The 17019-nt window shown below is 46.3% G+C and overlaps 1 protein-coding gene across 6 annotated transcripts in view; it reads right to left on the bottom strand.

Annotated features, from left to right (window-relative positions):
• The window catches only part of TTC7B (tetratricopeptide repeat domain 7B), a 191992-nt gene that overhangs the window by 128407 nt on the left and 46566 nt on the right, over nucleotides 1–17019 (bottom strand). For 3 of the 6 annotated variants that reach the window (XM_070414930.1, XM_070414946.1, XM_070414963.1), the window contains exons 5-6: nucleotides 13591–13712; nucleotides 12685–12708 (exon numbers count right to left, since the gene is read on the bottom strand). In XM_070414930.1, the coding sequence (XP_070271031.1) occupies nucleotides 12685–12708; nucleotides 13591–13712 (146 nt within the window). The remainder of the gene's footprint in view (nucleotides 1–12684; nucleotides 12709–13590; nucleotides 13713–17019) is intronic. The other 3 variants (XM_070414938.1, XM_070414954.1, XM_070414973.1) reach the window with 1 other exon arrangement.

Here is a 17019-nt window from a genome sequence, read left to right as displayed (position 1 = left end):
GTGAGAAAGCAAAGGCTCGGAGAAATTATGTAACATGCCCGGGATCGTCACGCAGCCTGCAAACAGAAGAGTTGGTGTTTGACAAGGGCCCAATCTCATTCCAGCGCCAGAAGAGCTGCCGCTGATCCCTGCCGTGCGAAAGCCCGCAAACAAACTGGAAACTGTGACTAACTCCCGTGACACAAAAACAAAAGCATCACAGAGGCGGGAAGGGAGAGAAGCAAGAAAGGCTGGGAGCAGCAGGGCCAGATGACGCCTCCACATGGACTCACTACATGGGCTCGAAAGAAAGAGCGGGATTTGTGGCCCCTTCCCTTGGGGAGGATGACAAGGGGACAGCAGAGACAGAACTCGGAAGTAAGACAGTTAGACAAGGGGCTAACGTTGACAGAGTGATGGCGATATGGAAATGGGTCTGTCCAGAGGTCATTAGGACAAGCTTCTACCTGAAATCCTCTCATTCTTGCCTCATTTATTTGGCCCTTCCCAGTGAAAATGCACACCAATTACTTAGATGGTAGTTTGACTGCACCTATGAGCCACCTACAGAGAAAAAGCTTTGTTAAGCACCTTATCGGGGCCAATGCCACCTGTGGGGCGAATATTTAATTTGTGCAGGGGAATGAGCTATTTTCAAGCCCCACTAAGCCATCTACAAGAGCTGACATCTATAAAAGGGTAATATGCAAATTGGTCAGGATGCCCTCACACAACAACCGAGTAGCGGTCGGACATCCCCCGAGGCGTCCTGGATTGGAGAGGGAGCAGGCTGGGCTGAAGGGACCCTCCCCACCCCGTGCACGAATTTTGTGCACCGGACCTCTAGTCCTATATAATAAAAGCCTAATATGCTAAGTGTCCGACCATTCGACCAGTTGCTATGGTGTGCACTGACCACCAGTGGGCAGATGCTCCAACTGGTAGGTGAGCTTGCTGCTGGGGTCTGGGTGATTAGGACTGGGCAAGACAAGCCGGACATGCCCTGGAGCTCACCTGCGGTCCCTCCCTGGTCCTGATCAGGCACCGGTGGGGTACCTCTGCCTGGCGAGCACCCTCTTGCAATCCAGGACCCCTTGGGGGATGTCGGAGAGCTGGTTTCGGCCCACTCTCCGCAGGCCAGGCCGAGGGACCCCACCAGTGCATGAATCCATGCACCAGGCCTCTAGTTTACCAATAAACCACTGGCAAGACAGCTAACAGTTATTTTACTCTCTCATCAGCTCCCCGAGGACAGTGACTGGGCCTCACATGCCAGGAAAGAATAAGACCCAGCTGCATACCTACTGCTCACAGGCTGCTGTGAGGATCACACGAGGTAGCAGTCCTTGCTCAGTGAATACTAGCCATCCTCATCATCTTCTGCGGAGGCAACAGTAGCCAGTTCCAGGCCATCCCCTAGCCTTGTGGTCAGCAAACCATGGCTCGCGAACCACATGCGGCTCTTTGGTCCCTTGAGTATGGCCACGAAGTTTCAATCGCACTGTATGTCTGCGCCCACACGTGGTATTTTGTGGAAGAGCCACACTCAAGGGGCCGCAGTTTGCCAACCACTGCCCTAGCCCATTGTTCCAGATGGTTCTCCAAGCAACCTAGTGAAGCATGCTGGACTTCATTACCTCCAACGGACAAAGAGGGAAACTGGGTCCCAGAGAGGGGAAGGGTGAGATCTGCCAAAGCTCAGTGAGTGAATGGCAGAGCCAAGACTAGAACCTGGACCTGTTGATTCCCAGTGCAGGGACACCTCCTGCCCTCTGCTGGGCACTGTTCTGTCCCACCTTTTACTGTTCCCCTCCCATTCTTTTTTAACCATTTTATTGTATAAAATAAGGATACAGAAAACCATAAAAAATCAAATATAGTGCTTAGGGAATTATTATAAGGTAAACACCCTTGCAATTACCACCCCCCCCCCCCCCAAAAAAAGACCATTGTCATTCACCCTCTAGTTATCTAAATAAATGGAGAGACCTTGGATTGGAAAATTCACTATTGTTAATATGGCAATCCTCCCTAAATTGATCTTGAGATTCACTGCAGTCCTTATCAAAATCCTGGCAGCTTTTTTTTTTTTTGGTAGAAATAGACAAGATGATTCTAAAATGTATATAAAAATATCAAGGACTGAAAATAACCAAAATAATTTTGAAAAAGAATGAAGTTAGAAGACTTACTCTATATATTTTTAAAGCCTGCTATAAAGTTATATATTCAAGCCAGTGTGGTATTGGCTTAAGGATAGACATATAAATCAATGAAACAAAATAGGCACTCCAGAAATAAACCTCTACATTTATGTTCAATTAGTTATTTTTTATTAATGTGTCAAGGCAATTTTATAGGAAAGGAGAAGACTTTTTAACAAATGGTGCTTAGACAAATGAATATTCAAATGCAAAAAAATTTAACTCAGACTCTTATCCCATACCACATGCATATTAACTCAAAATAGATCAAAGATCTATATGTAAAAGTAAAAACTATAAAACTTGTAAAATAAAACATGGGAGAAAATCTTTGTGGTTTTAGATTAGGTGAAAATGTCTTAGATATGACACCAAAAGGATAATCCATAAATAGAAAAACTGAAAAATTGAATTTCATTAAAATTAACTTTTCCTCTTTAAATGACATCACTAAAGTTGAACACAAACCACAGACTGGCAGAAAATATTTACAAATGCTATATCTGATAAAGAATGTGTATCCTAATAATAACAACCCAAATGAAAACAGGGCAAAATAGTCAGACAGCTATTTCACCACAGAAGATATAAGAATAGATAACAGGGACAGGAAAAGCTGCTGGACAACATTAATCATTAGGGAAATGCAAATTAAAGCTATAAACCCACTAGACTAGCTCTAAGTTAAAAGCTGGCAATACCAAGAGCTGAAGAGAATGGAAGGAAACTGGGACTCTCAGATACTGCTAGTGGAAATGTAATGTGGTGCAGCCACTTTGGAGAACAGTTTGGCAGTTTCTTAAAAAGTTAAACATGGACTTATCAGATGACCCATCCATTCCATTCCTATGAATCTATCCAAGGGAAATGAAAACATACATCTGCGGAAAAATTTGTATGCAAATGTTCATAGCAGCCTTCTTCACGAGAGCCCCAAAGTAGAAACAATCCAAATGCTCATCAACTGGTGAGTGAACAAACAAAATATAGCATATCCATACAACGGAATAACTAACAAAAAGGAGGGGCCTATGGGTACATGCTACAATGTGGGTGAACCTCAAAAACATTATACTAAGCTGAAGATGCAAGACATAAAGGACTCAGATCCCACTCCTGACACCAGAAAAAGACCAAAAAAAAAAAGACATAAAGGCCTACTAGATATTCTATGATTCCATTTATGTAAAATTTTTAGAAAAGGCCAATCTATAGAGACAAATAATAGCTAAGCAGTTGCCTGGCACTGGGGGTAGGAGTGGGGACTGATTGCAAATAGGCTTGAAGAACTCTTTAGGATGATGGAAATGTTGTAAAGCTGAATTGTGCAGATGATTGCACTGCTGTATAAATTTATTTAAAACTATTAAACTGTAGCCCAGCTGGTGTGGCTCAGTGGTTGAGCATTGACCTGTGAACCGGGAGGTCATGGTTCTAGTCCCAGTCAGGGCACATGCACAGGTTGGGGGCTCAATGTCCTGTGGGGGGCGTGCAGAAGGCAGCCAATCAATGATTCTCTCTCATCATTGATGTTTCTATCTCTCTCTCCCTCTCCCTTCCTCTCTGAAATCAATATATATATTAAAAAACAAACTGTATATTTATAACATTTGTGCTATAGAAAGTATACCTGAATAAAGCTGCTAAAATATATATCAGCTTGCTTTCTGATAATTCCTGGCTATTGCCCCTTCCCCCATTTTTATGTCTACCTTTTCCTTCTTTTGTCTCTTCTTGGTCCATTTTCATTCCACTCTCAGCAGTTTCCCCTCGCTGTGGGGCCCAGTCCCAGGAAAGAGCCCTACTGGGTCAGAAGGGCCAGGCTGCTCCCACCCCACAGACCTTACTTCCCATTTTCGGCTGCTAATCTCAAATTGGCTAGAGGCGCTCTCCAATAAATACTTGTTGGCTATTTTAGGGTCTCCTGTTCTCTGGTCCATCAGATGCCCCATTGCTTCCTTCTGCTCTCACCCACACAAATGCAAATTACATGCTAGCCTGTAGCTGTTGGTAATTTGTCCCCATCAGCTTGTCCTTAGGGATTCATGAGTATACCCTGTCATCTAGTTTTGTTGTAAATGTTGTTCATGGGTTTTGGTTTTCCTATCTGGTTACTGTGTCTTTTTTATGTGGATATATGAGGAGATTCAAATGCCACCACTGCTGTTATCATCTTCCCAGATTTCAGTTGCCAATTCTTACCTTCCCATCAGGGAGCTGACAAACCCTTCACTTACTTGTCGAGCCCATATATAATGCTTACTTTGTGCCAGACACTGTCCAAACACACTATAATTACTAAGTCACTTAATCCACTAACAACACTATGAAGTAGGTTCTATTCTTATCCCCAGTTTACAAGTGAGAAAACTGAAACACAGAGAGATTAAATAACTGGCCAATGTCACAGTAAATGCAAGAGGGAGGATTCAAACCCAGGCAGGTGGATCCAGAGCCAGTGCTCTCAAGAGCTTATAAAGTGTATCTGGTCTGGGAGACCTAGCATTCAACCATGACTACCTCCTGTCCCCCAATCCTCCCTAAGAAGGGGAAATCTTACCCCTCCCTCAAAGACCAAGTTCAAATGTCAATTCTAAAACACTTGAACTCACCCAGACAAGCAGCTTTTTCCTCCTTCCTCCCCGCCTTCTTCCCCCTCCCATCCTTCACGCTGGTGCTTTTCACCAGGTGTTACACGTACTGTTGGCGTTCTTGTCTTCCCCATGAGCTCAAAGAATATTGATATTCATCTCGTGCCTCCAGAGCACACCCTAGTGACTGTCCCCTAGCAGACTCTCAACGAACATTCGTGGAATTGAGTAGGCAATTGTTTTCCTTCTTAACTAGCTCAAAATGTACTTGGAAAGCAATAAAACTGCATCTTTCTTGAAAAAAAAAATCTGTATTCAGAGATTTTACCAAGTCTGGCTAATGTTTTTCTGGGTATTTTTTTGGAAGAAACACAGCATTGGATTCGTCGTGATATTTTAGTGGCTTGTTTACAACATGCAGAGACGGCTGCTTCGGATGCTCTTCTGCCAGATTCAAAGGAGAACCAGCTACCACGCCCACCAACCCAGCGCCTGCCAGCAGAGCCAGGACCAGAGCAAGGACCCGAGCGAGGACGCAGAGCGAGCAGCCGAGGAGAGCTACAGTGTGTTGGTGCTGGGCCTAGAGAATTAGCACCAAAGTCACTTGTGAATAAGAAGTCAAAATTCAAACCTAAAGTAGAGAAGGTGGAAAATCCAAACATCAATTGAAAAAAGAAATTCATTAATTTTTTTAAATCTTGTAATTTAATGCAGGACTTTGATATGAGAACATACATTTTCATCACAGATTTCCTTATTGGTTGGTGTTCAGATCAATGGCAGACATTGCTACACAAATACAAAGGCAGGTATTTGTAAGAATATGTATGGCCCCTCTCATTATCAATAGAAGGTTCTAGTGTTTCCTAAAAAAAAAAAGTAAGAAATTCTCCAAAGATGTCTCAGTCATTTTCTGGGCTGTAGCTTAATCTCTCTAAGAGTTGACTAAAAATACCTCTGCAAAAAAGAAAAAAAAGAAGAAAAAAGAAGGAGAGAAAAACAATGATTTAAAAAGAAATAGGTAGGAAGTAAAAAGAGCTGGGGCCTCCACCCCCACCTTCCCTCATGTAAAATATTAATGCATTTGACACCTAAACCAGGGGAGGGAAGAAGTAGGTTAACCTTGAGCCAGAATAAAGTCCCACACTCCCTCCTGGGCAGCAACAGCATGGCCTGCTCTGCAGCACAGACATTACCAAATTACCCAGAAAGCTCCCAACAGTCAGAGAGGGTGAGCCTGGCTTCCTTCTGTCCAGACAGGATGTGAATTCCTCTTTCCCCACACACACGTGTCATTTCAATGCCTGCCCTTGCGGGGCTGCCTACAGAGGCCACGCTAAAACACTCTCCTGTGCTTCTCTGTGCAATTTCATTCAGCCCGTGAAGGGTTCAACTCCAAGAGTCACATATTCTTTTTCAAATGTGGGTCTGGGAGGCCCTGGGAGCAAATGTTCTGAAACAACTAACCCACAGAAGACAATAATTCTCTTTCCTGTGGTGGGAACTCCGGAATTCCATCCAGATGTGTATGTGGTATGCTGAAGCCACACCAGGGGCTTCTAGAAATGAACGAGTCTGCCAGGGCCTGCGTAAGGAGTTTCTTATAATAAAGCCACCATCACTGTAAATACCCCTTCTCCCCAATCTCAGAGACAGGGCACAAAACAGAGGTCCCTATGACCCAGAAAAGCTATTTGTTCCTGAGATCAAGGAAATCATTTGACACCTGGCCCCCTTCACCCCCTTTTCACACAAGGACATCATATGCAAGAAGACCTAGATGGTCAGTGACATCCTCCCTCTTTCCCACCAAGAAGCAGCAATCAGAGCAGCAGGCCCCATGAAGCCAGTCAGGTGGTTCTGTCCATCCTTACATCCCAGGACCTAGCACAGAGTTCGATAAACATATCTAGCTTTCAATACATGTATGTTGCATTAACTACGCTTAAAGAAAACACACTGCTAGGCATCTGTGAGCCACAGCCATCTCAGCTGAAAATGAGTTCGTTCGTTTGTTCATTCATTCATTCATTCATGTCCAACTGTACACCAGACACTGCTCTAGATACAGATCCCTCCCCAAATAAAACAGACAAATTCCTACCCCAGTGGAACTTATATTCCAGTGATTGGAGACAGACAGTAAACAAGTTATATCAAGAAAAAATACAATGAGGACAAAGGGTTAACAAGTTCCTTTCCTCTTCTGCTTGAGAATTTGACCTTAGGTTAACTTTCCAATTCTGTTTCCCTGGAAACCTAATAAAGATATAATGTCAATTATGTTACTAGGCAACATTGCTTATGTTAAAAAATGACCCTGGGGGGCACCAGAGTGGATAAAGGGGGTCAACTATTTGCTAAAGGAAACTGAACTTCCGGTAGGGCGCACACAATGGAGTACACAGATGCCCGCCCCGCCCATCCCGCCCCTGCACTTGGGGAGCCTAGAATGGCCTCCCCGTGCTTCTGCTGAAGCCAAGGACAGACCATCACGGAGCCACCCACCTTCCTGAACACTGACAACGCTTCCAGATGGCACAGGACTCTGAACCCTCACTACGTGCTGGCACTTACGAAGTGCCCTGAAAGCTATTACCTGGCCCCATGGTTCATCCCGGAAGTGGTCTTGGAGATCCAGAATTAACATTGACAAAGATTCCTTTGTTTCCATACTAAAGTTCTGGTGGCATTAAGGGATGAGCCAGACCAATATACATTTAAACAAACCAGAGGAAATTGGCTGACACTTTTTCTGACATAAATAATTACATCTGGACTGGCTTTTAAAAGTTCTTATTCTCTAAGTGGAATGCACTTCTTGGAGCCGTGCTACCTAGTACTCCATTTTTAGAAGAGAGTACTGAGTGTGGGCAATGTGGTCTGGGTGGTTAGAACTTGAACTGGGTGTCAGCGGATGTGCAGGTCCCAGCTCTGCACCCACCAGTGGTGTGGCCCTGAGTAAATCCTATTGCCTTGTTTATTGACTATTTCCCCAACCAAGATGTCAACCCCGTAAGGGCAGGGACTGTCTGACTTGTTCACTTAGAACAGTGTAACTAGGGAGATTCTTGATAAAAATTTATTGAATGAGCCCGGCTGGTGTGGCTCTGTGGTTTGAGTGTCAACCCATGAACTAGGAGGTCATGGTTTGATTGCCAGTAGGGTATATGCCTGGGTTGCAGGCTCGATCCCCAGTAGGGGGCACGTAAGGGGTAGCCAATCAATGATTCTCTCTCATCAATGATGTTTCTCGCTCCCTCTCCCTTCCTCTCTCTAAAATCAATAAAAACATTTTTTAAAGGGAATAAATAGCTACTGTTCATTTTTTAAAAAGCACAAGGGAATAAAGAGACTTTTTAAAAAATTACCGAATGACTATTGAATGTCATTGATTCCTCTGGACCTGATTCCTCATCTATAAAGGGAAGCAACTAAAACAAATGTGCTTTCATACATTTGAGCTCCTGGTTTTCAGCTATTACAAACATTTCCCTGAGTAGGGAAACGTGAAGTGCTTAGCACAGGAAGCTACACTGATCAGCGTCTTCAGGACACATGACTGCCTGGGTGACATGTGGCCTCACCACAGTGGCCCTGGCTGGCCAGTTGCAAGGCTCAGCTTGCTCAATGAGCTTCCCTCCTGCGCTGCTGCAGTAAAGGAAGTCGTCCCCTTACACGGACTCTCTCCCTGGCCCTCCCTCTCCCTCTCCACACATCCTCCATCACCCCCATCTTCCTCTCAGTCAACTGCTCAGGTCGGAATGTCACCACTAGCCAAAAAAAAAATAAGTAAAATGAGCCACGGCCAACTGAAAGGGTACAGATGACTGCTGGCACTGGACTCCTGCCCAATGAACCACCCCATTCTGGGCCCTTCCTGATATCCCAGCCTCATGATCCACTAGCCTCTCCACACCTGGAGGATAAATTCTCTATTCCTTAACCTGGTTTTCAGTCTCCCACCATCTATCCCTCCAGCAGGAACTCTACCTTAGAAATTAAAATGGAAAAGGAAGTAACATTTATTGAAAATGACTTACCTACAAATGCCACCACTTCCTCCTGTTTCATTTGCTCTTCTCTTTCCCCAACCTGGCTTCTGCTCTTAAACCATCCACCAAAAGTCTATCCGAGGTCACATGCCTTCCATGTTATCCACTCCAATGCTCTGGTCTTTGCCCTTATTAATATCACAGCACCATTCAACACAGACATGGTCCCTTCCTTCTCCCAGCACGTCCTCCCCTGTAGGCTTTCCCGGGACACACCCTCATGGCGTCCCTCTGACCTCAGGCAGCCCCTCCACAAGTTCCTCCCCTTTATTCAACATCCAACTATTGCTGGGTCCTGGGCAGTCTTTGCTTCCCTCACTACACTCTGTCCCTCATTGATTTCATCCAGTCCAATGTGATGAAACTCCTGATTTATAACTCAAGCTCCAACCTTCCCTCTGTGCTCATACATCATCCTAGTTGACAATTCCATTCAGCTATACGTCTCATAGGCATCTCAAGCATAACACATCCAATGGCAAATCCTTGATAGCCCCATTTCCAAATCCGGTCCTCTCCTTGGCCCCACTCCATCTAACCAAGTCTCAAGAAATCCACAGACTTCTACATAAACCTTCACTCCAAGCAGACTGGCCTCCTTATACCCTGCAGGGTATGTAAGCCTCTCAGCACAGGACCTGGCACATAGTAGGTTTGCTCAGTCGTCCAACAAGTATTGATTGAGTGTGGCTACCTGCCAAGAACTGTGCTTGGTACTACATTGGTGAATTTAAGGAACATAACCCAGGTTCTCATGGAGGAGATAGTTTAGTAAAGGAGACAGATAATGAACCAGTAAACCAATGTACAGAATTATGAATCGTAGTCAGTACTGGGAAAGGAATGTGTGCAGTGAGAGCGGGTAACAGAGGGCACCTGCTTACATGAGGTGCTCGGCAGGGCCCTCAAGAAAGTGACACTGAGATCAAGACTCGCAGGAAGTAAGTGGCCTCCCAGACCCACGCTTCTCTGGCAATTCTGGCTGCAAAGACTCAGGGGTGTGTATGTGTGTGTGTGTGTGTGTGTGTGTGTGTGTGTGTGTGTGTGTGACATTTCTCCTTCTCAGGCTGCATCAGCCCAGTCAGCCCCCTCTGAAATACTGTTATTAGGTGTTACCCTAACTGTTAACGCATCATCAGCAGCGCCCGCTTAAACCAGCCGCCTAAACAAGTGCGGCTCCTTGAACACTGGTAGTGCGAGGCTCAGCAATGCAATGAGTGACGGGTGCCTGCTTCGCGAGCTTCCGCTTCCGCTGCAACCTGACCTTCACCTGGTCCCACGCCCCCTGGAAGGTCAGCGGGCACCGTCAACATGGGAAATTACCATTGACCACTTGCTGTTTGCCTGATGCCTCCCGGTGTTTCCACATGTGTTTTCTTATTTGTGCCTCGCCACAGCTCTAAAGTAGGTGGGGTTAGCCCTATTTCGCAGATAAAGAAACGGATGCCTGGTGAGGAGGGCTGGTTCCAAACCCAGGCCTCTGGCCCCGGGCCCTTGCTGCCTGAGCCCAGTGCCTGCCGTGGGCGAGGCAATTCGAGAACCCTCGGAGGCAGCCGACCTGGTCCTCTGAGGCTACGGCTCTCTGACTTCACCCTCTGCAGAGCCTGAGCAGGATTTTTTTTTTTTCATCCTTAATAGGCCTGCCGCTGCCACCCGGAGGGAGAAGAGACACAGCTGTGAAGCAGATGTGAGTGTGTTCCAAGTCAGCCCCGCCCCGGACACCAGGGTGGACAGCAACCAGAAAGGGGTCCGGAGCTGAGAGGAAGGGAAGAGAGGGTGAGGAAAAGGGGGAGCAGAGGGACCAGGAGAGGAAAGAAGGAGAAACAGGTGATCTGTGGCATGGAGATGAGACATGAGGGAAAGTTGGCAAGAAAACACCAATCAGCGGAGGCTGGGAACCATCCCCTGGGCGGGTCTCGCACCAGGGCTCAAGCGCTCCCTCACAGAAGGCAGGCGCTGGACAAAGCCACTGTCTGAGGGTCCAACCAAGCCCCTCCACATGGAGTGACCGCAGGGGTGCAGTGCTAAACAGACTGAACCCGCAGCCAGGTCGCGTGTGTAAAACAGGGGCCATGCTACTTATACTGCCGACCTCAAAGGTGGCAAAGGACATGAACGAGATGCCACCACGAGGAGCAAGGACGATGAAGGCCAAGTACTTGGTACACAAAAGCATCCCTGGGGTCTGAGGGATTAGGAGGGGTTAGGGATTAGGAACTGGTCCAGGGATCAGGTTTTCTCTGAAGGAGACTCAAGGTCACTAGTTTGGTGCTCACTCTTGAAAAAGACGGGGAATTATGAAAGAATAAAAGTGATTACTATAACTCCTTAAATTCTCGGGGATGACAACCAAAAAACTGAATATCTTTAAGTATATTTTTAAAGAAACAGATGTGCTTTATCCATTTCTGTCTCTTATGGCAAAACTCTTGTCTAATGCATTTCCCTGTCCCTGAGAATCAGTCAGACCCTGTCCATGACATGCTCCCAGATGCCCATTTTTAAAGTGCAGAAAATCAAAAAGGGTTCGAGAAAGCATGGAGCAGACATATCAGGAGATGGAGCCAGGGGAGGCACCGGGGTGCAGGGACAGCAGCTGCCCCATCTGCCTCTGCTCTCAGGGATGCTGCCTGTAGGCGGCCACTGACAAGTGACCCCCGGTGTGGCCCTTGGGCCCTGAGGAACCCTGATGGCACTTGGCTTGACCAAAACTTTCCACAGATTCCTCTCCTTCCGTGAATATTTTGTGGTCTCGAAACTGGCCTTGGCCTCCACCTCCCCCAAAAGTAACCCCTCGTCACTGCTGCACAGCCCAGCCTTCCGAACACTACACTCGCAGGCACACTGTGGAGTGGCTGGCCCAATGCCATCGCAATGGGTCTCAGAGCCCAGAGAGAAGGGCAAGGACAAGAAAAGAGAAGCAAAGCCTTCCAAGTTGAGCAGTCCCTTAACTTTGGCCACATCAGTGGGAATCCCCTTGAACTTGGGTAAAATGAGAAATGAGCCAGTAAGCAATTCCCGGCATGTAACCCATCATCTTGTGATAAATAACACACCTCTCATCCTCATTACTCTTCAGCTGGGCTCAGCGGGCAGCCGTGTCTCATGGCAGGAGGTCAGAGCCCAGCGGCCCTGCTGCTCCTCAACAAACAGCCTTCGGAGATGAAAACGTGTTACCTGGCCCATCCTGATCAACCTCACACAAAGCATCTTCGATGGAAGGGGTGGGTGTGGCTCCCCGGAGAGCCCCCGGGAAATTGCGTTTCCACCACACAGCTCACAGGTTAGAGGGAGGGTGGGTATTGGTTGGGGGGGGGGGGGGGGGGGGGTCCTCTGTGATGACCACCATTTATTGTGAAAATGGAGAAAAAACAGACCACTAGAAAAAAAAATTCCACATTCCCTCCCTTCTCCCTCTATCTACTAGTAAAACAGCAAAACTCAGCTTAGAGGGCATGCACCATCGCTCAGACGATCTCAATCAATGGCAGATGAGATCCAATTTGAGCACATCTTAGTGCCAAAGCCACCAAGCCATTCCAAACCTTGGGGTGTCTGGTGTGGACTTTGCCAATCTGAGCCAGTGGCCCTCAGAGCACAGCAGGCCTTGCCCACAGTTTAACAGGCTCCGGGAAATAGGCCAGTGGGAATTGGATGTGTGTGGCTCTGGGCCACGAGGAAGATGGAATCCCACTTCCACGAGCTGCGCCCCAAGGTTTGAAGCTCGTAACAATGAAGAGGGAGCAACTCCATTGTTCATGTATCCAGAGGCTGGGACTCATCCTAGAGGAAGGGAACAGGCCTCTGGGCCTCCATGCACAGCCCAGCAGGAGCTACAGAGGAACCGATACCTACTGTTGGTCTTCATGCACATCTATCCTGCAGCACAATGTCAAAACAAGGGACAGCTGAAGAGATTTGGAACAGAATCATGGCATTTCTCATAAGAGCAACACAGAAAAGAAAAGAAACATCAAGTGCATTAGAGAGCTCTCTCCCTTACATTCAGGCTCTCAGACCCTCTTCAAAGGCAGCTCAGGTAGAAAACGTTCTTGTGTGGCATCACAGCCACGCTCACTTTCATAAAAACTGTCTGAGTCTGGCCAGTGTGGCTCAGTGTTTGAGCGCTGACCTAGAAACCAGGTGATCAGGGTTCGATTCCTGGTCAGGGCACATGCCCCGTTGTGGGCTTGATCCCCGGTAGGGGGCGTGCAGGAGTCAGCCATCCATGTTTCTCTCTCATTGATATTTCTATCTCTTTTCCCTTCTCCCTTCATCTATCTAAAATCAATAAAGACATATTTTAAAAAAGAAAACCGTCAGAGACCTGGCAAATTGGATTCTCTGAACTGATCAGCCATTCTGAGGAAGATGATCCTGTGTGCCAGGGTTTCCAGCTCATTCCCTTTTCCCTAAGGAAGGGCGGGGAGGGGGCTGTGCAGTCCCGGTCCCCTGTTGGGAAGACAGCATGAAGCACGGCTCCCATCAGATCCCCCTCTGAGCTTGGTGCTCCACACTTGTGACCCAGACTCACACAGGTGCCCCCCATCCTCTCCCCCCACCTTCAAATCTCATGGGAAACTGAGAGAGCCAGGTGAGGAGAGAAAAAAAGAGCCTATTTTCATTCTTTTTTTAAAAAAAAATTCCAATTATAGTTCATATTTTAAATAGTTTTGTTATAATAACTAAACTGAAGACAGCATTATAAGGCTTTCTACTCTCCTTCTTGAGGACCTTGATTAAAAAATAAAGAAGGCTTACCCATTTTTGAAATAGAGGACATGGGCTCTCTGAAGTCCTGTTTCTAGGAAAAAACCTAGTTCTTGATCGTGGGGAGCAGGGCCAGGCTTAGGGCTTCTGTTTTGAATATTAGTAAGTATTACCTAGAAGGGGAGAAAATCGGAAAACTAATCAGATGCACATCCAAGTCTACTTCCTTCAAACCCTATCGCTAAATGCAGTGCACAACTGGAAAACGCAACGTTTTTGCAAACATCTGTGCAAAGGCCCTGGTGCAGATGTGCCAGGATCAGGAAAACAGAGAAAATGACTGTGAGACAGGAGGCAACCAAGCAACCTGGGGACAGGTGTGGCCCTCCTGGCACTGGGGACTGAGGCGTGAAGGACGCTGATGCGTGCCTGGTGCCAGGAGAAGCATTAGAGCCGGAGTGGCTCTGAATGCCAGGCTGTTGACAGAGAGGCTGAATGACACAGAAGCAGGTCCCAGCAACGGCCAGAAACAGTCATCACCCACCAGAGGCCGAGGTCACTCACTGGCTGGCAGATGCAGCTTCAGCCTCACATGAGCTTGACGAGCTCAGAAAGGGCTGAGAAGTGCTGTGACTGGCACTGGCCTAAAGGTAACCGGGGAAGGCAAACTCTCCAGGCTCCCAAAGTGAGGCCTGTGGGCTGAGCAGCAGTTGGCTGTTCTCGAGGGGCAAGTTGAGAAAAACAACCTAAGCATCAAGTCTCCTGCACTTGACCTCTTGTCAACAGATAAGGAGGCTTTCAAAGCTTAAGTTTGTAGCCTTGCAGGAAAGACTCCCTACTAATCAGGAGACAGCATTATAAGTTGAGTGGGTCATAGCAATGTACACAGAGGCCACTCTCTTTAAACTCACAAGCCAATACAGTACTCATCCAACAGAAGCCACTGTGGCTCATTAAAAATCTATACGCTCAGCTGGTGTTTCTCAGTGGCTAAGCATCGACCTATGAACCAGGAGGTCACAGTTCGATTCCAGTCGGGGCACATGCCCGGGTTACGGGCTCCATCCCTAGTAGGGGGCGAGGGGTGCAGGAGGCAGCCGATCGATGATTCTCTCTCATCATTGTTTCTATCTCTCTCTCCCTCTTCCTTCCTCTCTGAAATCAATAAAAAGGTATTTTTTAAAAATCTATACAAGTGCTCTCTAAACACACTGACCACATCTACTGGAAGTCAGGAGCTCTTTGAAGACCCAGATGTTAGTCAAACCCCCAAATATTCTAGAGGTCTTGAACTTATTCTCCAAGTGGAGTTAAAGCAACTGCTAGTTCTCTAACTTGCAAGGTTTGGGGAAAAGAAAAGTAGGAGGTACCCAAATGGACAATATGTCCTGGAATGAAATCCAGTGGGCAACCCCTGAATTTGAACTGCATCCCAGCATCTTATCAAAACTGCCCGGCTGCTTCACGACGTCTGCAAGTGCTAACAGGTAGGCGTTCCTCCCACCTCAAAAAGCATGGGTGTTTTTGGCTCGAATGCAGGCCCCTCCTCCACCCTTCCTCCTCCCGTGATGGAGATGCACACAGTGGGGACCTGAGCACTTGTCCCTTCTCCCTTAAGTCTCTCTCAAGATGACTCCATGCATTCCTCTGAGCTTCAAAATCAGCTACATGCTGCCAACTCCCACATTTATCATCTCTAATGCAGACTTGCCCTCTGAATTCCAGACTCATATATCCAACTACTTCCACGTGGAGGTCCAGCTCTGACACCTTTAAAAATGATCCTTCATGGGCTTTTGAGGATAGTTGTTAATGTCAAAGAATGCCATGAGTATTTTAAAGCAAAAACAATCCAGTATAGTATAAAATTTTAAATCATCTCAAAATTCTACCACAGACATAACCAGTTAGCACTGATTGAATAATAGTCCAGATATCTCTGTTATCAGGAGAGAAAGATAAAAATCATTTTTCAGAAACTGAGGTTGTGTTCTGTCTATGTTCAAATTTAAACCATTACATTTAATTTTAATGAAAATTGATAGAAGAAACTAAAGTGTGGCCAAAGTAATCACTCAACTTTAAAGAAAAATGTGTTTTTCTTCCACATAGTTCATAAGAGGTCTCTCTAAAGTTTAAAATATCTCATATTGTGTGTGTACGTGTGTGTGTGTGTGTGTGCGCATGTGCAGGGAAAGAGATGAGAGAAAGTAGGTGATTCTTTTATCTACGTATTTCAACTTTATACAGTATCTATTGATTCACAGTAAAGATGAGGAAATTAAGATACAGTATTCATATCTCATACTTCATAGCACCTTCTTATAATCTGTTTATATAAAAGGCTACGTGGCTGACCAGCCGTTCATCCAACCGACCGACCAGCAGGTACATATGACACGCACTGGCAATTTAAAAATAAACATTGACTTGCACATGCGCGATACATATAAAGCTCTCGCTGGCGCCAATTGCACACGTGTGTTTCAATCTGTCATTGTCGATCGTGAATTTGGTTGACACTTCTATTATAGAGAAAGGGCGAATAGCGATATTAAAATATTTCTTCTAATTAATTTCCTTTCAATGTGCATGAATCTGTGTACCGGGCCACTAGTGTTGTAATAAAAAAGAAAAAAAAAGACAGCTAGTGAACAAATACATGAAAATAATTCAACCTGTCTGATAGTCCAAGAAATGCAAAAACTAAAACTGCAAGGGCCATTTTCACCTAGCAAATCAGCAAAATAACTTTCATACAGCAAGCCTGTCAAGATTGCACAAAGCCACTCCCCTCTTGCACTGCCAAAGGGTAGCGGAGCTTAGCCTGACTTGTAGAGAGCAAGTGGGCACAGTATGCAGTAACGAAAATGTTAAAACGTAACCCCACTTCTGGAGACCTGCCGGTAAGAAACAATGTGAAGCAAAGGACAGCGCCATCTGAAGGAAGTTCCCAGCGCAGCATTATTCCCAACCAGAGGTTACACCTGACAGTAAGTTCATTATACCATAGACCCCACCCTGTGATACAACTATGATACAACTTGAAAACACTTCCAGGTCCTGATATAAATGTTGAGTGAAAAAACACAGGTTAAAAATACTTTAATGCTATACAATTATGAAGGCAAAGACTGACTGAGCATATATAAAAATTAAAATGAAACTTTTCCAGACTTTTCTAAGTCAGCTTTAAGGATGTGGCAGCCTCCTCTCCAGCTACTCAGACGGCAGCCTCCAAGTCCGAGCACACGGCTGCCCGTCATTCCTGACCTTCTCCGAAGGCAGTGTTCACGCAGATACGCTGCCTTAGCTTTGAGCTGTGACCCGCTGCTGCGGCTTGAGTGAAAAGGCAGGGACGGGAAAGGGGACGGGAAGGAAGACTCTGTCCTTTCCTATCGTCTCCCATTTGAAAGCCAACAGCACAGCCACGTGGACCTCCAGAGTCACGCCCTGCCTTTCTCACGGCTGCACTGAGCA

This window comes from Myotis yumanensis, unplaced genomic scaffold (genome assembly GCF_028538775.1).
Source record: "Myotis yumanensis isolate MYYU_CA2020_CCGP unplaced genomic scaffold, mMyoYum1.0.hap1 SCAF_1, whole genome shotgun sequence".
Lineage (NCBI taxonomy): Eukaryota > Metazoa > Chordata > Mammalia > Chiroptera > Vespertilionidae > Myotis > Myotis yumanensis.
The sequence above is the reverse complement of the archived record's forward strand: the minus strand, read 5'-3'. Positions and strand labels throughout refer to the sequence as shown.